Genomic DNA, 24,288 nt, shown 5'->3' with positions numbered 1-24,288 from the left:
TGGATCTGTCCCTTCTTTATGAATTAGTGTAATATAGGCCTCTTGCCATGTTTTAGGTAATTGGCTCTCTTTCATTATATTATTCATTATTTCTTTCATAGGTGGTACAATTTGTTGTTGGAGTTTTTTATAGTATTTTATTGTCAAGCCATCAGGCCCTAGGGCCTTCCCCTCCTTACCTTTTTTGATAGCTTCTAAAATTTCCTCTTCATCTATTGGTTTTTCTAATTGAGCTGCCAATTCCTGCGGGATCTTATTTAATTTATGATCTTCTAAATAAGCTGTGATCTTCCCCATGTCTGGACTTCCTGTTTCCTCCGCTGACCGGGAAGGAGCGCGGGTAAGCTCTGCGGAGAAACCCCGAGCTTTGCAAAGGCAAAAAAGAGGTTTTTGCTAGGGCTGTGCAAACCTCCAAACCCAGGGATAAAATCCTTGGGATCTAAGAGTCTTACAGCGTTCTAGCGACTCTCCGGCTCGAAAACCAGCTCCTTTTTTGCAGGAGTTGGAGGGAGCGGGATTGAAGTCGCGAACGCCGAGATTCATCGTGCCTTGCAAAGCGCTGCCACAAGCTCCACGGAAGAGCGGAGAAGCACCCCAAAACCCGGAGTTTCCTAAGGTTGGGGCAAAGAGACGAACAGACAGACACGAGAAGGGGCAAACCAACCCCCCCTCCAAAGGAAACAAAGGTACAAGCTCAAAGGGGATCTACCGGAGGCTGCTAGCTAAAATGGCGCTGGGCGTGGAGTTACGAGGAAGGTAAAGAGAGATAGAATCAGCGGAGCAGCTTTTTACAAGCCAACGGCGACGGGAGTGAAAAATACGTTTCGTGGGTTGCCACAGGAGAAGATTATAGTCTAGAATATAAAAGGGGGAAAATCCCCAGTAAATATCCTCATCCTGAACTTTACTAAACAGAGGGACTTACTTTTATTAAGTTTATCTCTCCTTGCATCTATTAAGCGGAGGAACCCATCCTTTCTAGCCCTTTCCAGCTTCCTTTGGGGTTGGAATGAGCGGGGCGAATGCAGTTGGGACGACACTGAGCGTGGATAAGGCAAAAGGGTGTGACACACTCTCAAACCGGAGCGCTAACAATTTGGGATACATATTAACATAAGACTGATACTGGGAAGTAGACTCCTGTAATAGAGATGACTGTGAGTACACTGTATCTAATTTGAGATCGAAAAGGAGAGGTAACGGACCCTGAAAGTAACTATTAGAGAGAGACCAGTGGGTTAAGGCTGTTATAGATTGTCACAGAGGCGAATTATTATTGAGTGGAAAGACTTGGTGCTAGAAACATCCTAATAAAGTGACTGGGCGGATAAGGGGCAAGTTTAAGACTCTAAGTGGCCCTTTCAATATTGGCTACAAATCCTGGTTACAAACTTTGCTACAAATTGCTACAAATTGAAACCTGCCACAGGAAACAAGCTACAAACAGACCCTAAAAGGCACTCCACCAAGCCAGAACTGCTTCCCTGAACTGCTACTTTGAACTGCTACTTTGAACTGCTGGGTGGCAATTGAACTAAAGCTCTGAATTGACCACTGAGAGAAAGCTCGGACTGGCCGACTCATTGGAAACGGCAGGGCAGATCAGCTTGCTTGAGGGAAGTGGGTTTAGAGGGATATATAACAAAGGGGGATTAAGATTTGAAGGGGATTGATTTTCATTTCATTTCTATTTCTTCATTGACGGGGCTGTGGGTGGAGTTGTGAATTGTGAATATTGTGTTTTTGGATTAGATGTAAGAGACACCTAGTGGCAAAAGGAGACATATATGCCGGTTTAGAACCAAGGACCATCAGTGGCAGAGAAACGTAACGTAAACATATTTAGAGAAACATTAGTCACTGTGCATCAAGAAATAGAGGTTAAAATTAAATTGGACTCAAAAATGCCGAACAGAGGAGGAAAAACACTAACAACTAGTGAAAGAAGAGGTTCAAAGCCAGAAGTAGAAGGGGAAGGAGACTTAGCTAAAATATTAACAGAGTTACGGGAAATTAGGAAGGAAATGAGAGAAAGTGAGAAAAATATCGAAGGGAAACTGGAAGGAATAGTAACAGAAATATCAGAAATATCAGGCCAAATGAAAGAAATGAATAACAAGATTAATACAGTGGAAGAACAGACAAAGCGGGTTCAAAAAGAGGTGAGGGAGAATAAGAAAGAGGGGGAGCAAATGAAGACTAAATTTGAACAGATGGAAGAAAAACAAGAAGCCTTGCTGGATAATTTGGCAATGCTAGAACTAGCGCAGAGGGCGAATAATTTAAAAATACGAGGCATGGTTGAAACAAAAGGAGAAAACCTAAGAGGAAAATTGACTAAGGAAATAGCTACATTATTAGACATTAAGGAAGAAGAAGAGGCAGAATACTTGATAACAAATGCTTTTAGAATTAGAAACAAGCAAATGCAAGGAAGGTCCAAAAAATACCCCGGGGACTGTTTGATCACTGTGAACTCGATACAGGCTAGAGATGAAATAATGAGAAAAAGTAGAGAGAGTAAATGGAACATAGAGGGAAAACCAGTAATCGTCTTTAGAGACATCCCAAACCGGCTGTTGCGCAAAAGGAATGCCTTTAAGGAACTGACGAGAAACCTGACAGAAAATAATATTAGGTTTAGATGGGAATATCCAGTGGGGGTGACCTTTTACTATAAAGAGAAGAAGTTTACTATTGAGACAGCACATGAAATGTTAAAATTTGGGAGGAAATATAAGGAACTGGGGAAGATCACAGGAGTGGAAGAGGAACCAGAGGAAGAAAACCAGGAGCAAGATCAGGATCAAGAGTTAAACCAGGAGGAATACTAAATTGGAGGATATATAATAAAGATATTTAATTTAATAAACAAAATGACTCTTAAATTAATTTCGTGGAATATTAATGGTATGAACGAGAAATCTAAAAGACATAAAATCGCCCATATATTAGAGAAACAAAATGCAGATATAATCTGCCTACAAGAAACTCACATAGTTAAAAGACATAATAGGGTATTGAAAAACAAGAAGTTGGGGAAAGAATTTACATCCTCAGACACCCAGAAAAAGAGAGGGGTAGTTATCTACGTAAAAGACAAGTATGAAGCAAAACAAATTTTTAAAGACAATGAAGGCAGGATTCTAGGAGTACAGATTGAAATAGAAGGGCAGAAACTGATGGTTGTGGGGGTGTACGCCCCTAACGATGCAAAAGTAGATTTTTATAAGAAACTAGATAAAATCTTGGAGGAATATATGGAACATAAGATCATTTTAGCTGGAGACTTTAATGGAGTAACATCCATAGAGCTGGACAAATCAACCAAAAAGAAAACAAACATTAGACAGGGGAAATTGCCAACCTCATTTGATTCACTAATAAAAAATAATGAGCTGGTGGACATATGGAGGTGGAAAAATCCGAAAGAAAAAGACTTTACATTCTTCTCGCAACAGTTTCAGAGTTGGAGCAGGATAGATCACATTTGGGTACCAAAAGAGCTAACAACTAAGGTAATTAAAACGGAAATAATGCCAAAAACTATATCAGACCATAGAGCAGTACTATTAGAATGGAAGATTAAAGAAATAAAAGCATTTAGATGGAAAATGAACGACAATCTAATGGATGATGGTAAGATCTTAGAAAAAATGAAAGAACAACTAAAAATGTATTTCGAGATGAACTTGAACAAAGGTACAGACATCAAAGTAGTGTGGGACGCCAGTAAGGCGTTCATGCGGGGTCTCCTAATACAACAAAATTGTATCCGTAAGAGAGAAAAAGAAAGGAATAAAGAAATCATCCTAACAAAAATCAAGGAGACTGAAAAGAAATTGGCAAAAAAACCGCAGGACGAGAAATTAAAAGAAATATATAATATGCTGCAAATACAATTCGAGGGGCTAATTAGTCAAGAGATAGAATGGAAAATAAACATTTTAAAACAGAAGAGTTTTGAATTTGGCAATAAGACTGGAAAGTGGCTCGCCTGGCAATTGAAAAAAAGAAGATCGCAAAACATCATAAACAAAATTACCCAAAACGACAAAACATTAGACAGTCAGAAGGAGATAAAAAAGGCATTTCTTAAATTCTTCAGGGAATTATATAAAACTTTTAAAAACTTTTTTTATATATTAAAAAGTTCCTACTACTCGCAATTGTAGAAAGAAACTTGAAAACAGGCAAGAAAGAAGCATCTGAACTCTGGCTTTTAAAAAACCTGTATCATGAATACTTAGAGAGAGAAAATCTGGAAACTGGTCAAGAAAAGGGCTATGCTGTTTTTTGTTCTGTTTTTGCTTTACCTGGTTGGGTAGCGGCCCTAATGGTGAGGCATTATTTCAGGCTGGCTGGTTTGCTGTCCATCTGCAGCAAAGCAAGCAGGAGGGGACTGCTGTGACTTTGTGTCTCCCACCACTGATGCTGGGGGAAAATGAGCTTGCAGAAGACTGGTTTTGGTTCAGGGCTGACGGGGTGAACCAATATTGTTCACATCAGACTAGGGTTTAAAAATCAGCTTGCTTTCGTAGAACAAAGAAGAAACCTTTTAAAAATCAAGCCCTTGATAAGGAATCCTATCAGGCATCTCTCTCTCTCTCTCTCCCCCCCCCCCCGCTTGTTTAGCAGAATAATTCAGCGACATTTTATTTACATAAAGCTGTCACATTTTGGCTAGGATTAGAGGGAAGTAGTACATTGCATGACATTCTGTCAGTTTTATGTTGTGAAGAAAGCCATATTGACACTGATGGCTGTTTAACATCCTCCAGATTTTGTTTTTTGAGAGAGTGCTCTGTTTCGGAAGTGGGCTCAGAGCCCTTCTGCTGCACAGCCTCCTGAGCTTGGCGCTGATGTATATCCACCTGTGCTGGAGAAAGAGAACTGAGGTCTGTTTGCACTGAAAATCAGGGCTCTTTGCAAAGTATGTTAGCCACAGCAGTTTCCAAGAATTGGTAACTGCAATTACATTTTTGTTGTATTCTTGTACAGACAAAAGAAAGTGCTTATTATAATTGAAGCGGGTCTAACAAGTTAGCAGAAACAAAGTTCCATTAAAACGAATTCCCCATTGTAAATCAATAAGTTCGTTCAAAAGCCATTCAGCGCAGTGGATTGGGGCTTGCCTTTCAAGCAAATATGTTTGTGATTCTGATAATTTGAATCAGAGCATGGCATGGTTTAATCACTGTTAATCTGACAGCATTAGAGATTATACATGGCAGTTGCTTCAATAGTTCTAAATGCTTAAGTCAAAACACACAACAGTGACTTGTGCTGAAGGAACCTAAAACTGGTGGGGAATAGAAGTCAATCCAGGCTACACAGCTGATGTGCAGGTGGCATCACATTTTTTTAAGGTAGTGGATGCACTTCTTAGCAGTGGAGCACCAGGCTTTGCATACAGAAGGTCCTGGTTTTCAATCCCTGGCATCCCCTGTTAAAATAAAATATTGAGTGGCAAGCTTGGAGGCCTTGGAGATCTGCTGCCAATCTTTAGAGACAGCATTGAGTTGGACAGACTGGTGGGTGGTCTGGCTCGGTATCTTATTACTATTATTTATTATTTAGTAAATTTTTATACCGTCCCTCACCTGCAGATCTTAGTGTGGTTCAAACCTTTGTATAAGACACCTTTGTAAGTTTGTATGCAAGAATGTGTCAGGATTTGGGAGTAAAATTGCTTTTCCTTTTTCAGTCAGCTAGTATGATGAAGCTGCAAGCTATTTAAGAGGCAAAGAGACTTGGGTGGTGATCCTTCCTATGCTTGGTTTATGAGCCTTAAGGCAGTTAGCTTGTTGTTATCAAACACTTTCTTTCAGGTGAGCTGGTTGTCCCTGTTGGAATCAGGTTGTCCCTGTTGGAATCAGGGTGCTGGGCTATTGTTATTTAACATTTACAAAGCATCTAAAATGTTTTATGTGCTGTACAACTATTTAAAGATAAATCAGCCACTTTCCCACAGACTCACAGTGTGATGGACAGAGACAAGACACCACAAAAGAAAATGAGCCATGGTCTGCTCTGTTGAGTCCAAAATGGTGCTAAAGAAACACTACCTGCTAAGTTCTAGGCCACAGCCGCCTCTGGTTTTCCTAGTAGAAAAAGGCAAAAGACATTGCTCCTTTTTCTTTATCACAGTTCCCCAGATTCATCCTCTGTTTTGAGGAATGTGTTGGCAAATGTAGCAGGCTTATATAATGCATTCCATCCTGCAGAGTAGGAAATACTATCCTTATCAAAACAGGTTGGCATTCCTTTCTTTTAATGGGTCTTGTGTCTTTTCTTCTATACCTATCCAAGTCTGTTCATTGTGAATGGAAGGATAGATTTCTCCCGTGTATTGGTGGCTTTTGCAGCATGCTAAATTTTGTCTTGGACTGGGATCGCAAAGTGCATCAAACTTGATTAACATACAATACATGGAAGGCCATAGGAAGCTCTGCAGCTCTGTGTTTTTTATATGTGCTCTGCACTGGCTATATGGAGGTGGTACTTACAGTCCAACCCTGGGATCTCATGGCAAGGTGACTGGGGGGAAATTGCCTTGCAATGACATTTTTTAAGCCTTTTAGAAAGCCATTTCAACAAGTGATGGCCTCCCCATTTTGTGGCAGTAAATTCCTAGAATTTAACCAGCACCTAATGCTCTCTTCAGATGTTACCAGGAGGTTCTGCTGCATGGAGCTGTTCTGTGCTTTAGGCAACCCTCGCCAATACCTCTCCAGATATTACCTCTTTAGGTCTTTGTGGGCAGGAGTTGGAGCTGAAATCAACTACTGCAAGCTTTAAAAAATGTGGCTCAGCACAACTGTCTGGCAGTTATGCTTTGGTATGTGCCCAGGCTTAAGTTGGCATTGTGAGACATGGCTAGTGACTTGGCCCTGGCTCCTGACCAGCCAAACCCCACAAGCTGTTGGCTCAGCACCCCACAGAAAGGAGCCTATTTGCAGAGGCCAGAGCACACAAGGCCTGCACTGTAGAGACAGTTCAGCCTTGTGACATTTTGAGTAAATAGTCAGTGGTTTATCTTCATTACCAGAAGGAAAGGAAAAGATGCCCTGAGGGGGTCATCTTGGATTTTAAAAGAGGTGGGTAATCAGGTTAAAATACTTTGTTTTTGTCGAACTGCACTGTAATCTAACTGCAAGGCTTGATAAAAAGGGGTGTTATCTCCCTCCCACCCACCCCAGCGCTGCCCCCGTCTGACTTTGCAACATGCAATTGTCTTGTTTAATTTATACAGGGGAAAATAGTAAATCTGCAGGAGTGAGTTGCTGGCTCTTAGAGTTTCACTTGGGTATTTAAAATAATAGCACCTGACAGTTTATGAGTAGCTAAGAGGTTTTTTTCTGCTTCAGAAAGCAAAATATTGTATGAGTTGTGCAATGTGTATAAATAATTGGAGGAATTAAGCCAACAGTGCCCAGTATGGTTCCAGAGTGAGAGAACGGAAAGAGCAGGAAAGTTTGCACGTGAGGTTGGGCAAATTTTAAATGCAGCATATATCTGTGTTGTTTGATTTCATTCTTGTTCTTGGACTTTGTCTAAATTTTCAAACTATTGGGGCAGGGAGGTCACACTGTTGAATCCCTTCTTAGCTTTTTAAACGACAAACAACAACAACAATCCTGAGCTAAGCAAATCAGCAGTGGTCAAAACAAAAGTGATCTCCAACAGCTCCTTATAGTAATGCTGAAATTAATATCGAATCATAGAACAGGTGAAATGGAAACCTTTTTTCTGGCCTGGTCAGCTGTTTCTAATGCATATTCTTTGCCCCACTGTGCCCTGCTGCAAGCTGAGTACTTGTTTGCCATCAGGAACAAACATATTTAAGTCTGCAAAGCACATCTTCTGACTGTTATAAACTTGCACACCATAGCTGCCAAGTTTTCCCTTTTCTCGCGAGGAAGCCTATTCAGCATAAGGGAAAATCCCTTTAAAAAAGGGATAACTTGGCAGCTATGTTGCACACCCCTTTCTAATTTTGGGCTGTCCCAAAAAGTGTCATATTCTCGCTGCAAAAGATTATTTGGGGGTGGGAGTTCTGAACATCTGTCCCATAAAATGGACTTTGTTCATCTTCTCTGGGCAAGATCAGGTGATATGTCAGTTTAAAGCAAAACAGCCAGGCAATTATTTGCCCCCAGGTCACCCCGAGTGGTGATCTGTCTACTCTGGGCATCTCATTTTAGGTACTCATGCCTGAAAATAAACTGTTGGGTGTAGCAGTTCCCAAGATGGGCATCATTTGGAAGGCCACACCTGAGCTCACCTCTTCTGACTTTTCTCATTCTTTTGGGCCAGAATTAGCTTGATTAGAAATGAGTTGGGTGTAACATCCTTTCCAGCATGCACCATCAGCAGTTGTGCATAGATGTGTACATATTGAGGTGATAGCTTCAGCAAGTCACCAGGATCCATTCTGGGAAATGGTCCTGTGGACATAAACTCCAGTCATTTCATTGACCTGCCTTGAGCAAGATGGTTTTGGGACTAGAGGGAATGCTTAGAATTTCTGTTCTTTCCAATTACCTTAAGCTTTCACTGTTTCAATGTGGACATTAATTTTGATTTTCCTGCTGAAGTAGACAGAAGCAGACTGAGCAATGCCTTATTGCTCATCCAGCAAAGCTTCATCTTCCCATGTTCAGGAGATGTATGCTCAGTTTGGTCCTCTTGCGGAATAGCTGCATGCTTGGACCCCTACATGTTTCAGAGTAAGCAAGTTTCACCCCACTGATCAACCAAGCCAGATTCCTCCAGCTGCTTGGCAGTCCCCCACCCAAAGAGCAATGAAGCCTGGCAACCCTGATGGTTCAGCACTGAGCTTTAATGGAGGCTGCAGAGAGTTTGCTTTGTGTTGTTTTTTCTTTCCTGGTGCCTTATTTCACGGCTGTCACTATCTGTTCTGTACGTATTCGAAAAGATTAGCTTATTGACAGGCTCCTTGATTCAGTAGTAATAAACTCGTTGATTCCACAGAGCCCAGGATAGATCTGTACAATTATCACCTCGGTCAACATTCATTAATTGGGGGTGCAAGTGAATGGCGAATGTTACACTTAATGGCAGGTGCTTCTTGGGCAAAGATGCACAGGGGCATGTCTGGGCTACAAACCTGAATACTGGCTTTACTGTTATAGTTTCCACTCCAGGACCTGGAAATGATGGTTCTGTAAGGGTGGGTCTAGAGTCAGTTGTTATTATTATTCATGGGATCTGGTGCTGGGGTGTGTGTACGCGCACCCTGGAAATGTTCATTAAAAGTCAGTCTAGAGATTCTTCAAGTTAATGATACTCTTGCAAGGGCAGGTCACTATCCACCCTCTCATTGCTGATCCTTTTCTAACTGGTTTTTGGAAACTCAATAGGTCCCACTCTGAGCTGAATATGTCTTTCCATTGTTGAGTGGTTGAACAAAGTTCCCAGGAAGAAACTGGAGTACAGTTTTATTTTATTTTATTGCAGAAATGCCATGGTTGTCTTTTTAAAATGAAAGATGTCATATAGATGCAGAGATAGATACACCACAATTAAGAGAGTTCATGGAGACACAAGGGAAATTGTGCAGGCAATATTCTCTAACCATTTACTTAATAAGAAGTTAATTTTCCATGATTCTAGACAATTCACATCTATTGGGTAACTGCCATTCACTAATGAAACACTTGTATAAATATTTCATAAGATAATTTTGGTTACTTGGACCTTAGCTTCCTTCTGTTTTACATCAAATCCATTTCACATACACACACTTGGACCCATTCTCCACAAAGTTTTTATAGGCCTGTCTGTAAAGAATAATATTGCATGTAACCTGCAAAGTAAAAAATGCAGTTAGCTGCTTGATCCGTTGATGTAGGGGTGGTTGTGGGGAATTGGTTCCATGAAGGCAGGACTTGGGGGCAGCAGGGCTGGTTTTACCACATCTTTAAGACATTCGGATCCCCTGCAATAAGTCTATTAGCTCTAAAATAACTGGAGGGAGGTGAAAGCCTACAGAATCAAGTTGAAACTGTTCTTTCTGATTCAGCCATCTGTTGAGGTGGCAAGTGACAGCAAGTTGTAATATGGGGTTTTAAGAGCAGCAGTTGCTAGTCAAGGAGAGCACAGATCAATGCGCCAACATCAAATGCTGCTTCTGCATGACATCTGTCAGAAGAAACTGTTGCTTCCCCCTCTTCCCCAGCCATAAGTGGCTCATGGTGCTCTTGTCTCTCTACTTGAGTAATTGCCCATCACGGCTCTTTCTCTCTGTCCATTAACTAAACTACCACCTTTCCCCCCATAACCATCCCTGCTGAAGGTGCTCAATGACAATTTCTCCGCCCCAACTCTCTGCTCACTTTGCCTGGGCCAGGATACGGGCATAAACGGCCTAGTCATGTCTGCTTGCTCCAATTCAGTTGATGTACTTAGACACATAGCAAACACCAAAGTGCTAGGCTCTCCTGCTTTTATGCCATTGGCATCCTTTTAAATGACTACACCACAGAGACAGCGTTTACTTGCATCTTATTTAAAGTCTATGGTTTAGTGGCAGATGATAGTACAGCATTAGAGAGGCAAGATTATCTGTCATGGGACTTGATTGGGAGTTGGTACCAAATTGCTAAACTGTGCAGTTTTGGGGAGCTTGACGTGAGCCAGATTTTAGAGCAGGGATGGTGACCCAGTTACCCTCCGATAAGTCACTGCCAGCATGGCCAATAGTTAACAGGCAAGGGGAGATGTAATCCAACCAGGGTCGTCTTAAGTATATTTGGCGCCCTGGTGCCGTGGTGCGACGGATCCCTCCGGCGCCCCCGCCCCCGCCCTGTTTCCCAGCGCAGCCGGCGGGCGGGCGGAGCTGCGCGGCCGGGCAGGCGGGCGCAGTGCATAGCGTGGCTGTCGGGGGTACAGCTCCGCGGCGGGTGGGTGGGCGCAGCTGTGCAGCGCCCCCTGGCGGGCGGGCGCCCTGCGCCACCCAGCCTAGCCATAGGGCCAGCCCTGAATCCAACAACTTCTTGAGAGCCACAGGTTCCCCATGCCTGGTTGATAGCATTAAAATAGGGGCTGAGAAACTTGATCAAATCACACCTTTAGTTGTGGTTTCCTGTGGAGAGTCTTGGGCAGTGTCTCCACATCATTCCTTTGTTCCCAGCTAGTAAACTGAAAGAGCTCTCACTATACCAGACAAAAATTATTAATATCAAGTAGCATTGCAAATAGTTATTTATTACAGTTTTTATACCCTCTCAGAGCACAAATCCTTTCACCGTAGTAACACCAGAAACACATTGAAAACCATAATAAGCCATATAAGCATATAAAAGTAATCAGGATCCTTCCCACCGGACAATTCCTGTGGGGAATTGAGGTTGTTAGCAGTTGGGCTGGTGCTTTTTGGAAACTCCTGCAACGACAATTGCTCTCCCCAGTTTAGTGAAAGGCCCATCTGAATACATGGGAGAGGAGTTGAGAGATGTCAACTTAACTTTTTTAAAAGGGTTGTTTTTAAAATCACTTTTGACCCAAGACCAGCAGGCTTTTAGGGAGCCTGATGCTCTACTTCTTGGCAGGAGAAATTGTGGAAGGGCCTGTCATAAGGAGGAGTTGCTCAGTCACTGGGCTCTGCCTTGTAGCTCATGGAAGTGGTATCCCAAAGGATAGTGGCACCCTGCTTGACTTACTCAAGAGCAGGAATTCACCAGAAGATCCCTGTTTTCTCCCTGAGCAGTACTGATTAAAGACAGAAGAGGGGGAAGCAACAGCGCTCCTTTTTTAAAAAAACTGCCTCAGGAAGTAAACTTTAAATAAACCAAAGCCCATTACTTGGACTTGGTCAGAGAGTAAATTATATTTGTTTGATCAGAGAGAGGAAATGGGACATATTAACTCTTAAGTTTGTTATTGGTTTTAATTTAGCAGCAGACGCTACTTTTCTGTCTACCCTCACCACAGTTTCAAACTGCTGAGACGTTTGAGAGCATTTAGTAATGCCCTGATATTTGATGCTCTTAATTAGTTTGGATTAATCTTTTTTGTGAGCTGCCACATCGAGCCATGTGGGGATAACTGGGTTTTTTTGTGGTTGTGCTTTGCCTTTTACAAAGGAACATTTCACTGGTAAATGCTTAAATTATTTTGTTCGGCGAAAAAGCTTCTTTGTAGTGCTCAAGGGCTGGGGTGGAGAGAACTGCCTGTAGAACATCTGGGCCATCCCTGAGGAGCACCCAGTGTGGTGTAGTGGTTAAGAGCGGTAGACTCGTAATCTGGGGAACCGGGTTTGTGTCTCCGCTCCTCCACATGCAGCTGCTGGGTGACCTTGGGCTAGTCACACTTCTCTGAAGTCTCTCAGCCTCACTCACCTCACAGGTGTCTGTTGTGGGGGAGGAGGGGAAAGGAGATTGTTAGCCGCTTTGAGACTCCTTCGGGTAGTGATAAAGCGGGATATCAAATCCAAACTCCTCCTCCTCCTCCTCTTCTTCTTCTTCTTCTTCTTCTTCTTCTTCTTCTTCTTCTTCTTCTTCTTCTTCTCCTCCTCCTCCTCCTCCTCCTCCTCCTCCTCCTCCTCCTCCTCCTCCTCCTTGCTTGCCAAAAATTGTAGGTAGCCATGTTGGGGGACATAATCACAGAGTAACAAGAGAGTGCCTTTATTTGGGACAAGCAAAAAAGGCGCAAGGAGGCTGTTCCATAAAGAAAGTATCAAAACTCTTCATCAGGCTACGGTGGGACGGGACAGAAAAGAGTGGGGAGGGGATGTGTTTGATGGACCTTAATCTTTCTCCACATCTGAAGTTTGTAACAGCCTTAACATGGAGTAAAAAGGATGTTAGGTTTGGCGAGCCTTAATAAAACACACAAACACACACAATTGAACAAAAGGTTACTGAGAGAAAGGCAATGGCCAGTTTCTTTTTGAAAACATAAAAACTGCAGCGATATGAGTTCTGACTCCAGTACTCCCATGTTTAGAGGCAGAGGCAGTATGCCACTGAATACCATTCTGTACTGGGGAGGCTGTCCTTTCCTTTGTCCTCTCCTTTTGTGTGGGCTTCCTGGAGGCAAAAGGTGGCTGTTGTGGGAGGCAGGGTATTGGACAAGATTGATGTTTTGTAAGAGGGATGAATATAAATACTTATATAAATAAAAAATATACATCATTTATTCCACATCTCTCTTTAAAGGTGTGCGTGCACACATGCACTGCTCTTGGTTACACACTCCTTGTAATGACTCAAAACCAAGACAAACGGGATTAACTCTTGGACTATATTTTGCAAACTGCTTCCAAATCTTGCTAGAGTTTCATTAGGGCTTCATGGGCCAATATGGCTGGGGGAATGAGAGAGATTAGTTTGCTTAACCTCTGGTTTTCATGCCAGGTACCTTGACTTTTCTTTCCTCCCTTGATGGGAAGGCACAAGCCGCTTGTGTCTTGATGGAACAGACACCCGTGAGAAAGTCTATTCTTTTTAGCGTTTGCATATTCAGGTGCCTCCTGGTTTCTCTTCAGGCCGTTGTGCTTAGATTTCAGGGGCATTAATGGGACTGACTGAATGAATAACCTCATTCTAACTCTCAGCCCCTTTACCTGGCAACGATATGATATATATTCTCTCTCTCTCTCTCTCTCTCTCTCTCTCTCTCTCTCTCTCTCTCTCTCTCTGTGTGTGTGTGTGTGTGTGTGTTAAAAAGTTTTTTCTCTTCTAAGAACTCAGCCTTATTCATATTGACCCCTAAACTCCCCCCCTTTCCTGTCATCTTATATGTTTTATTTTGTAGAGGCGTTTATAGAATTTCTCTTTCCGTGCTGCACTTTATCTGTTCAGGGGGTATTGAGTAGTGCCATTGTGCACTTGGCTGCTGAGGAAAGAGGCTATTCTTCTGTGACAATGGGTGCCCTACAAAAAAAATATCACGTGCGGTGGGGCAAACTTAGAAAGGGCTGAGGCAGAGATAAAATGTTCTGACCTTAGGAAGCACAACAAAAAGGATAACCAATTAGGCTTGGCTTGAAAGGGCATCCTGGCTTTAAAACATCCAGGGGTATCACCCACTGGTAGGTACAAACAAAAAGCGGTGCTCGGGAGAACTTCGTCCAGCTCCACCCAGTATTATAACTCCCAGCTTTGTCTGTCTCTTTTTGTCTCTGCTGAAACCCTTTTCCCCTTCCTTTTTACTGGGCTGTTTTCAGAGCCTAATCCAAAATTCTTGTTTATTTTCCCACCATCAGCAGTCCGGGTTAATCAGAAATGTCATAACCCTGCTGTTTGCTCCTCAGTATGAATGCCCGAACTTTCATCTCTTCACTCTGGCATACTTGAGCACTTTATAGCTGTGCACTGCACACTGGGCATCTCACGGGAGTCCAGGCACCACCCCACCCCAGTCATACAAGGGATAGTGTTCACCACAGAGTGATTAAAGTGTTATAGTAGAGAAATAATGAGAATCAGATTTGTCCCTCTAAAGCAGGTCATAGCTCTGAAGAAGCCAGTAGGTGGCAGGGCCGATTCCACACCCCGTGGCAATATTGTTCATGTATCAGTCTTCCAAAAATGCCAAAGCATGATGGTGTTATCATGATGGCGTTTTAATGGAACAGTGTGGTGAAGTGGTTGCAATGTCACACTAGAATCAGAGAGAACTGGGCTCGGATCCTTATTCAGCCATAAACGTATACTTCTCAGTACTTCACAAGGTTGTTGTGAATATAAAACAGGAGAGGGGAACCATATGAACTGTCTGGTGGGATACATTTTTTTAAAAAAATGCTTACTGTACCCCACAATCCATACATTGGGATGTCCTGCATATACAGTTACAAATCAATATCTGAGGTAGTAAGCAATCTTAATTTACAGTTCGGTAGGGGGAAAGAGCCTTTTGTATTGTTGCCATTGTTAACAAATTGGAATTCAACAACAACAACAACCACCTCTGGCGTAAGTCCATCAAGTAAAATTAGATGAATGAATTTTCCAGTAGAGAGTGAGGAACACATTACTAATGAAGGCATTGGACAATTCCCTGCACCCAAACTTGCTCTTGCAAAGGCATGTGTAATATTTTTATGAACCCGTTGCTTGGGTAGGCTGAAGTTTGGCGAGGGGGGAATTCATGTGCCAACTGGCTTGCAGCACCGTCACCCAGGTTACAGCTAATGCAGAGATGACTGCATCACCGTGTGTGGTGCTCTCCCCTTAGACAAAGAGCAGCTCCCTTGTCGACTGAGTTCCTTGCTGCTTGTTACCCTAGTGACAAAAGTAGCTTAAAGCAACTCTGTGAACAAAGGGACTTCAGAGTGTCTGCCTTCTGGGAGCTCTCCAAAACTTTTCGCCATCACGATGATTTGCTTCCAGTTCAAATCAGTTAATGATTCTATAAGCCGACCCCGGGGTAGGGGCCAGGGGGCTGAACCCATCTGCCATCCCTCTGGCTCCTCCTTCCTGAAACACACAGTCCATTGTAGCAGAATGAAGTCCTGCTGCAGGTGATAAAGCTATATAGAACTATAGAATTCTAGAGTTCAAAGGGACCCTGAGGATCATCTAGTCTAACCCCTGGCAATGCAGGAATATGCAGCTGTCCCATGCGGGAATCAAACCTGCAACCTTGGTGTTGTCAGCACCATTAAATGGTACAGGCATCCTAAGTGGTTCAGTTGGTTAGTGGATGGTGCTGATACTGTTGTATGTAGTGAGCCAAAGAGTACCTTTAGTTTATAACACAATGAGAGGCAGGAAAGGATCTTCCCCGACCAATAATTTTAAAGACTTGCATCTGCTTTAAATGCAGATAAAAAAATGTTTTGTAGACCCATAGTTCACAACTTTCTGAGCCTTTCAAGCACTGTTGATGATCAAACAAAGTTGTTGCTGATCTACAGAGCTAAATAAAGCATGACATCCATTCAAGAGGCTTTTATTTATTGCCATCCTGTTTTTTATATTAAAAAAATCAGATTCCTTATTAAATCTCCATTTGGTTAAGACTATTATTTTGACTTGCTTCACTTCCAGACAAATTCCTTTGGACATTTCTTTTAAGGGCACAGTATTATGCCAGTGAAACGTCCTGAAAACTCTACAGGGACAGCACATGGTGATGGTGGGAATGAATGATGTGGCTGAAAATAATTCAGAGTACTGCTTTATCTTTCTGAAAGCAGTACTTTCAGAAAGAGTGTTGAACCTAGGTGTGGCTGTGCAGATTAAAGGTAGGTGGAATAAATCATGCAAATAATGACAGAACTTGAAAGCCATTTTTTGTCACACTTGGATACATTTAGTCAGTCAAGACCCTTCTCTTCTCTGAAGTGGAAATGCCAGAACCAATGCAAATGTAGCCTCCCGCTCCCCCTTTCCCACAATCTCCTGTGGCTTTTCAAAAGGGCTTTTGAATACCTTTGTGGCTGATCAGGTTTCTGCCTTGGACACCCTGTTGGAACCTCTTAAGGTTCAGTGGCTTTCCCCAAGGAAGGTCAGGGCTTTATATTTTCAGCTGAGTCTGTGGGTGTGTCTCTTACCTTCCCCCAGCTGCTGTGGTAGATTGGTGAGGGGGTCAGAGAAGGGGGAGGGCTTCAATTTCAGGAGGGATTTTTTGGACAAAGAGGCTTTTGAGGTGGGCAATACTGTGTGTGGTATCAGTTTTATTATGGTTTTGTTTTGGGGGGGGGAGTGAGTTCCTAATGGTTGTATTTGTTTGCTTCCCCCCTCCCTTGCAGCTCCCCTGAAGGTAGAGACTGTTGGGCAGCTCACCACTCTCCTAGGTGAGGTGAGCTGGCAGGGAGCTATCTTGAGTTGTATCCAATGTCTACCTCTAAGTTAAAGTCACTTGTTTGTTGCGCCGGCAGAATGTTGTTGCACAAGGGAAAACACAAGTAGCATTACAAAGATTGTTGTACAATGTATTGTGCAACAAGAACCAGCTGTTGCATTACTTTTTCCTCCATTACCCCTTTTGGGGTGTCTACATGTTATTGTGTAATAACAACAACAACAATAATACCAGCTGTTACACAACAAGCTTCCGCTAGCACACCTGTTGTGTTGGAGTCCTTTCTTCTGCATCCTGCCATTTGCAAGTATAAGGGCTCATGCATTAGCAGACAGAGCAGGTTGGATACAGGCCCCTGGTTCAGCAGTAGCCTTCTTTTAAAATTGGAACTCTACTTAGATCCCACTCATAAAGCTGTCACAGGGTTGGATCCAACATAACCCACGATATAGGAACTGTCTGGGGCCAATGGGTGATGCTGGACCTTTTGGGATGCACTTCTTTTTTGGGTGCACCTCTGCTGCCTTGAATCTCATTGCTCAGTTACCAATGTAATAAAACAATGAAAATGCACATCCATATATTTGTAGGACAAGATGCAAAAGTATTTATCAAAAGTCAATTAATACAGATACAACTGTTGCCCCTTTTGAAGTTAAACCACGCATAATTTAAGTATGCTAATAATAACAATGGATTTGGTATTATCTACATTAAGATTTAATACTATGCACTCCTTGCTTATGTCTTCATCTATAAATGCTCTCTTTTTGTAATCAATTGTACGTGTGTATGCAAATATTTAGGGACGCGGGTGGCGATGTGGGTTAAACCACAGAGCCTATGGCTTGCCGATCAGAAGGTCAGCGGTTCGAATCCCCGCGATGGGGTGCGCTCCCGTTGCTCGGTCCCAGTTCCTGCCAACCTAGCAGTTCGAAAGCATGTCAAAGTGCAAGTAGATAAATAGGTATCCCCTACAGTGGGAAGGTAAACGGCTTTTCTGTGTGCTGCTCTGGTCCGCCAGAAGTGGCTTTGTCATGCTGGCCACATGACCCGGAAGCTGTACGCTGGTTCCCTCGGCCAATAACGCGAGATGAGCGCCACAACCCCAGAGTCGGTCACAACTGGACCTAATGGTCGGGGGTCCCTTTACCTTTACCTTTTATGCAAATATTTATATGTTTCTGATGTCATAAAAAGGAAAAATGGCTTTGGGGACCATCAACTGCTTTCTAGTATAACTTTAAGCACTTTTTTGAAGACCTTTAAACCAATCTTCTTGTTGTGTCTTGCAGGTAGAAGATGCCATGCTTATGTTTGACAAGACTACCAACAGACATAGAGGTAAGTTGGGGAAACAACCCCCAGGTCTGATGCTACTTTTTCACATTGCTTGGATATTTTGTGTGTAAATAAGGAGTGTGTTGTGAATGGCTTTCTGGGTCAAAGGATAGTTTAATTCCCCAAACAACAAGAGTTCCCCTCAGCTGGAGAAGCACCAATCTAGCTCTGAAGTTGTGAATCTTTATCTCTCAGTGACCAAGATTCCGCAGTGATAATATTTGGCTTCAGGTGTTTCAAGAGGTTTTTGAAGTTATAGAATCATAGAATTGGAAGGGACCCTGTGGATCATCTAGTCCAGCCGCCTGCAATGCAGAATCTCAACTCAGCATGCATGACAGATGGCCATCCAACCTCCGCTTAGAAACCTCAAGAGTCTACCACTTCCCGAGGGTGGTGTCAAACAGCTCTTCCTGTCAGAATGTTCTTCCTGATGTTTAGTTGGAATCTCCTTTCTTATCGCTTGAATCCATTGTGTCATATTTGACAAGTTCCCTTTTCAGGCTTTGCTTTGGGTTTCTGTGTTAGTAGACTTGGGATCTGGACAAGTATGAAAAGTGACAGAAGAGTTGCTTAGGTTACGTGGTTACCACTGCAACTCTACCTGATGTGGAAGAAGTCACAGCCAAAGTTGTTCTAAACATTTGCACATGAAACTTCTCTCTTGTCCCTGACACATTTGATCCCTGGTAAGGGTGAGAGATTGAGTTGTAAACTACATTGCTATGGCTTCTGTATCCTGTATCCAGGTATGAGAATGTGGATTTAAAAAAAACAAATCATGGAAGCTATGAAAGCCTTGAACTGACAATTTGAGCAAAGAGGAGGGAAAATTCATACTCATAGCAGGGATGAGCTGCCTGCAAAATCTTCATGTAGCTGTGAGAGTTTACACACACTGTTTTCTGCTGCTGGTTGTTGCCACCTGAAAACTTTATCGTCCTCACTAGTAGCCTAGTGGAAAAAGGGGAAACAGTTTAAGACAAATTTTCATTGTACTGCTAGACCTCATGTTCACTGGGGACTTTTTCACTTGTATCCCCTTTCTGGAAATACATGGACGATTGCTTGAAATGCAAGCTGTGGCCTGACCATTTCCAGTTTCTCATTGGCAAATGTGTCACCAAATGGTGAGCATTAGTGCACACAAAGGCATTGAAAGGAAGCAAGGTAGGTCTTTGGTTTTGTGTTTTTGCAAATGAAAGCAAATGCCAATAGAGGGGAATGTTAGAGAGATCTAGCTCTTTCTGTTGCTGTGGTTTTTCTATATGTTGAGCTGACGTTCCTCTACACATTTGCACTGCAGTTGGTCTGTGATGGCTGCTGTTATGCATACATGATTTAATCCCTGCTTCTGAGTCCATACAAACGGGCCCAGCATTATAGTAGGCTGGTCAAATAAGCCGTGGATGTCCTCTACAGTTGGTTTCACACAACTGGCAAAGACATTGGACTGTGGCTAGATAAGTAAGGGTTTGTAACTCTGTGGAGGATTCAGATGGGGAATACTGACTGACCTTGAAGTCTGAAGTCCTCCTCAGCTACAATAGGACCTTGGAATGTGTCTTTTACTGGGCTGTGGATACTGAAACACATCCTGAGCAACATCTGGGGGGGGGGTTAATGTTTTAGGGGTTGGATCCTGGTCAGCATTGGGCTTTGGAGGCTTTTCTGTGAAATGTAAGCAGGTGGGGGTAACACTGCATGAATAAAAGCAGTGGAGTGTCAGCCAAGCATCTTGCAGGAGACTTTTGAACAATGGCTCCTGTCTACGGACTGCCGATTTGCATCTGTGCCCTCTTGACAGATGCAAAGTTAAAACCTTTGTCTCTCTTGCATTGAGAGTAGTGTGCTTTTCCCTCCTCAAGGCCCTCAGGTTCACTACTAATGCTTTCTTTCCAAATCGCTGCTTGACTGTTCACCTCTGCCGTTTGTCCACTTGTTTCTCACTGGAATTTTCAGCATGAAAGCAATTTGAAGTGAGGGCACCCATGTTTTGCATTTGCCAGTTAACTGCCTTGACTAGAAATAAGTGTTCTTTCCAAGTGCAGCTGAGGAGTTTGGGGGGTTACAGTTGACCTTGGTGAATGAGCAAAGTCAATGCTATCTGTCTTGTGTGTCATTGACTTATCAGTGCTTAGGTATGGCCTCCACCGTTCCTGCTCCCCGACTGTAACCATGTGCAACATTTCTCACATTTGAATCCAGTTAAAGTTTGGGTTCTTTATCCCCCCCCCCCGGAAATCTGATAGCCTGACAGCTTGCAAAGGCATAATGAGAAGAGATGTTCAATAGGGAAGCAGCCAAACAGCCCTGGTGTGGTCTCCATGTGCCATTTCCCTCAGGCGGCACAAAAGGTGACAAGTTTTAGAATCGAAATAGCGAAGCTGCTTTGGTGTCAAATTCTGGGGCTTGATTTTTCTTGTTAAGGGAGTAGTTTTTCCCCTCCCAAAAGGATTTAATTAATGTCCCTGAGGCAGACTACAGTAACTTCTTGTTGGCACTTCTTCCTCACCTGTAGCTTTGCTGAAGTGTGAGCAGAGCCAATTCCCATCAGTAACTTCCCCACCTTCCCACCTCTTTCAGATTTCTCGCCCTCTGGCAAAGATCTGCGAAGGGTGCTATGGGTGAAATTAGGCTGTTGTTCCTTGGTGCTGGGCTTCCTGGCAGCTGAGCTCCAGGCAAGCTGCAGCCTGCTTGAGAACAGCTGTCCTAGTTGATAGGAAAGTGTGAGGCAGCCTTCCCTTGGGAGCTGCTCATCAACTGTCTCCCAGAATTTGCCTAGATTGGCCAAGCAATGGAAGTCCCTACTGATTGGTGGCATTGGGCATGAATGTTGGCAACATTTCTCTCCGCCTTCCCGCCTCCCTCCCTTTTCTTTCTGCATCTAAGATGAGGAAACGAGACAACACAGCAAGCTTATCCCTCTGTCTCTCTGTGGCATCATCTGCACTACACATTTAAAGCAGTATCATACCACTTTCAACAGTTATGGCTTCTCCCAAAGAATCCTGGGAGCTCTAGCTTGTTGAGGGTGCTGAGAGTTGTCATCTCACAGAGCTACAGTCCCCAGGATATCCTTATTCCTTGGGAAGAGAGATGGACTGTTAAATCACTCTGCGAATTGTAGCTCTATGTGGGGAATGGGAAATTCCAGACAGTGCCCTTGTTCCGAATCTCAAGAATCTTTGTAAGGACTCATCATACCCCCAGATCAACTGGCCCGGTTTGCAACTGATGTGCCTGCAAGTGGAGAGGAAGCATATATAAGCACTTCCAGAAGGAAAAGATAATTGAGCTATGTGGTCTTTGGCTGACCTGCACATAGTATATCACAACCATTGCAACGTTCCCTCTGTTTGGCTCCATATACAGCACAGATCAGCCAGAGCCCATGGAGGTCAGTTACCTTACCAGGAGAGCATCAGTTTACACAAGGCCTCCCAGCGATCAGATTGTGTTGTAACCTGACTGTCACCTCTGTTCTGCTGTCTGGGGAGAAAACAGTTGTTCTCATTATGGCGGCATTTTGGGAGTGGGCAGAGAGACTTATTCTGAATGCAGGCTCCTGGATGGTGGTGGGGAGGGTATGATATATTCTTGATCTTTCAACCTCGTGTTGGGCTCAGAGGGCCTGATTCTCACTGAGGTGAGACCAGATCACTTCAGATTGCATGTAGGAGCTCACATAATAGAATGCTCCTACACACTGGCACACAAAACGCACACACACTGCACTCAGAAATTTAACATGGTACCATTAAGAATGCCAGTCTTCCCTCTGACCTGCTATATTTCTATGTGCAAATATTCCCCCTCTCTTTATTTTCTAGTTTGGAGGAGCATTTCATTATGTGGCCTAGAGAAGTACAGGGCAGATACATTATATTTGCTCCACCTCAGTGAGAAGTAGGCCTAAAAATGCATTGTTTCAATACCTAACTCTTGGTATATTGTTGATATAAGCCACCCACACCCACACCATGTTTAACACTAAACCCGATGGCTGAGGTGGAGGCAAATATAGTTTATGGTTTCTGTTTCCAGTTGGAAACAGAGCTCCCGAGAGTTGTCCCATCGATTTCTCAAGCACCGAACTGCTTAGTGTTTATACTCTGAGAAGAGGAAGGCATTTCGCCAATGGCTGCTCCGGTTGTCTTATAAGCCACAAATGTGTCAGCTTCGTGGAGTAATGTGCGTAGTGAATTTTTTTAGGGAATCTGCCAAACAAAAGTTTAGAGCCTTCGAGTAAAATCAGGGTCTGTTACAAGCCCAGGAAATTTCGCATGGGGACAGTAGCCAAACCCCATTTCCTACAGTGCCAAATAGCTGGTGAGAGGAAAGCCTTACCTCACCGGCTTCCACTGTCACAGCAAAACCGGGAGCTCAGAAAACTGGAGTAAAAATGATCAGATCAGTATTCTCTTAAATGTTTGCATTTCAAATCATGCTTCCCAGAACTCCAGCTCCTTCCCCCCATCCCCAATAAAATGAGACCGATTGCAACCTACCTCACAGGGTTGCTGTAAGTGTAATGCTCTATTCAGCCAGATAAAATGTAAGAAAGAAAAAAGGAATGTGGAAATGTTTTAAACATGTGTCAGAGAGAGGGGGGGGAAACAAACATGTTTGTGCACTGTGCATGTTAGCTGCCTAACTTAAAGAGGGGATTCGTGGGACTAGATTTAAGAGGGTCTCATCTCTTTTGATGCTGAACTGCCTTGATGCTGGTAGAGGAGAAAAGGTTGATATGAACTAGGGAGTGTGCTGCAGGAGATGTATATATCAAAGTTTTAGAACTGAATTGTAATAATAAAAGATAGTTGGCAGCAATTTATTTTATAAATTAATTCCAGACTATATTGAGGTGTTTGGGGTCAATTGGAATGGCTTCTCTTCGTCTCCTGGAGCGAGTAGAATTTAAATACCTGTGTGTGCATTCCACAAGGATGAAACTAGATAAAGATGATTGAATACATTGTAAATTAGATACAAAACAAATGATAAAACTATGGTCGTGCTGTGATTACTGCCAATTGTGTTGCTGTTCTGATCACAGAATAGGTAAGGTCAAAAGTAGGCATATTCTGTGACAAATGCGAGTTCTGGGATCAGCCCATAATGTAGATATTTACTTAATTTGTGCACTTGTGTGGAAACTGGACATTGTGATAGTATGCTCTACGTATCATAATGCAGTTCCCACAAATGTGCAAGAAAATGAAGGTGGAGCCAATTTGAAAGCCCACTATGGGCATGTCCAGTAGCTGCTTTCCCACGCTGTGAACACCAACCCTACCCTCTATCAGCAACATGATTCAGTGTGCATTTTTGCAATTGCCATCATTGCATCTAGCTCCCCCCATGTTCACAGTACCTTTCAGAGACAGTGGAAATGCAGGGGGATTAATACCTAAGAGCCACAGCCTTTGCTATTGCTTCTGGTTCTCCCTGCTTCTTCCAGGGCCTCTCTTTCTTCCTAGCCAGCCTGATAGAATACTACTTATCTCCCTTGTCTTTGGCTCACAATCCCCAGGACTGCTGGTTAAAACACGACCTGAAGGGGATACCTGTGCTTGCTGTCTAATTTCTTTTTCTCATTCTGAGTTCCTTTGCTCCCGCCAAGAGATTGGAATAAGGGGTTGGAGTCCAGGCCAGTCTCTTTCTGGTCAACAAGTTCAAAAGTGACTTGTTAGCAGTATGCAGTTCCTGAGATTCAGACTTTTCTCTCCTCCTGCACAACCAAGTTGATCACTGCCATTTCTGTATTTATTTCAACGTGATCCTAATGAAGCCCCCTTTTTCATGTGCACATGGAGGCAGACACATTCTGCCTGTTCTGCTGTCACACCACTCCAAGCCATTACATCTTCGACGAGAAGCATGTAAATGTTATGTTTTTTGTTTAATTCTTAGAGTGAACTGCAGCAAATGCAGGATTCAGAGGGAAGTAGAAAAGGTGTTTGGGAAACCTGGTGTTATCAGGTGCAAACATGAGTGACAAGCCATCGGAGGGCAGATTCTCCTGTCAAAACATCTTTCCGTTTATCTTATCTAGCACAGAGTTAACGACTGTCGATTAGGGCTGTTTCTACAAAGGACACTTTTGACATCAGCAGAGACCTCTAAGGTAAACTGGCAAAAAACCCTTTTGCTTGGAAGCAAGGC

General features: G+C 43.2%; 1 protein-coding gene across 14 annotated transcripts in view; it reads left to right on the top strand.

Moving 5' to 3' along the window:
- Positions 1–24,288, top strand: part of MSI2 (musashi RNA binding protein 2) — a 410,355-nt gene that overhangs the window by 204,017 nt on the left and 182,050 nt on the right. For all 14 annotated transcript variants that reach the window (XM_035139782.2, XM_035139780.2, XM_035139777.2 and 11 more), the window contains one exon: positions 18,075–18,123. In XM_035139782.2, coding sequence (XP_034995673.1) covers positions 18,075–18,123 — 49 coding nt within the window. The remainder of the gene's footprint in view (positions 1–18,074; positions 18,124–24,288) is intronic.

The sequence above is a fragment of the Zootoca vivipara genome, chromosome 15 (assembly GCF_963506605.1).
Source record: "Zootoca vivipara chromosome 15, rZooViv1.1, whole genome shotgun sequence".
In the NCBI taxonomy this organism is placed as follows: Eukaryota; Metazoa; Chordata; class Lepidosauria; order Squamata; family Lacertidae; genus Zootoca; species Zootoca vivipara.
The sequence above is the reverse complement of the archived record's forward strand: the minus strand, read 5'-3'. Positions and strand labels throughout refer to the sequence as shown.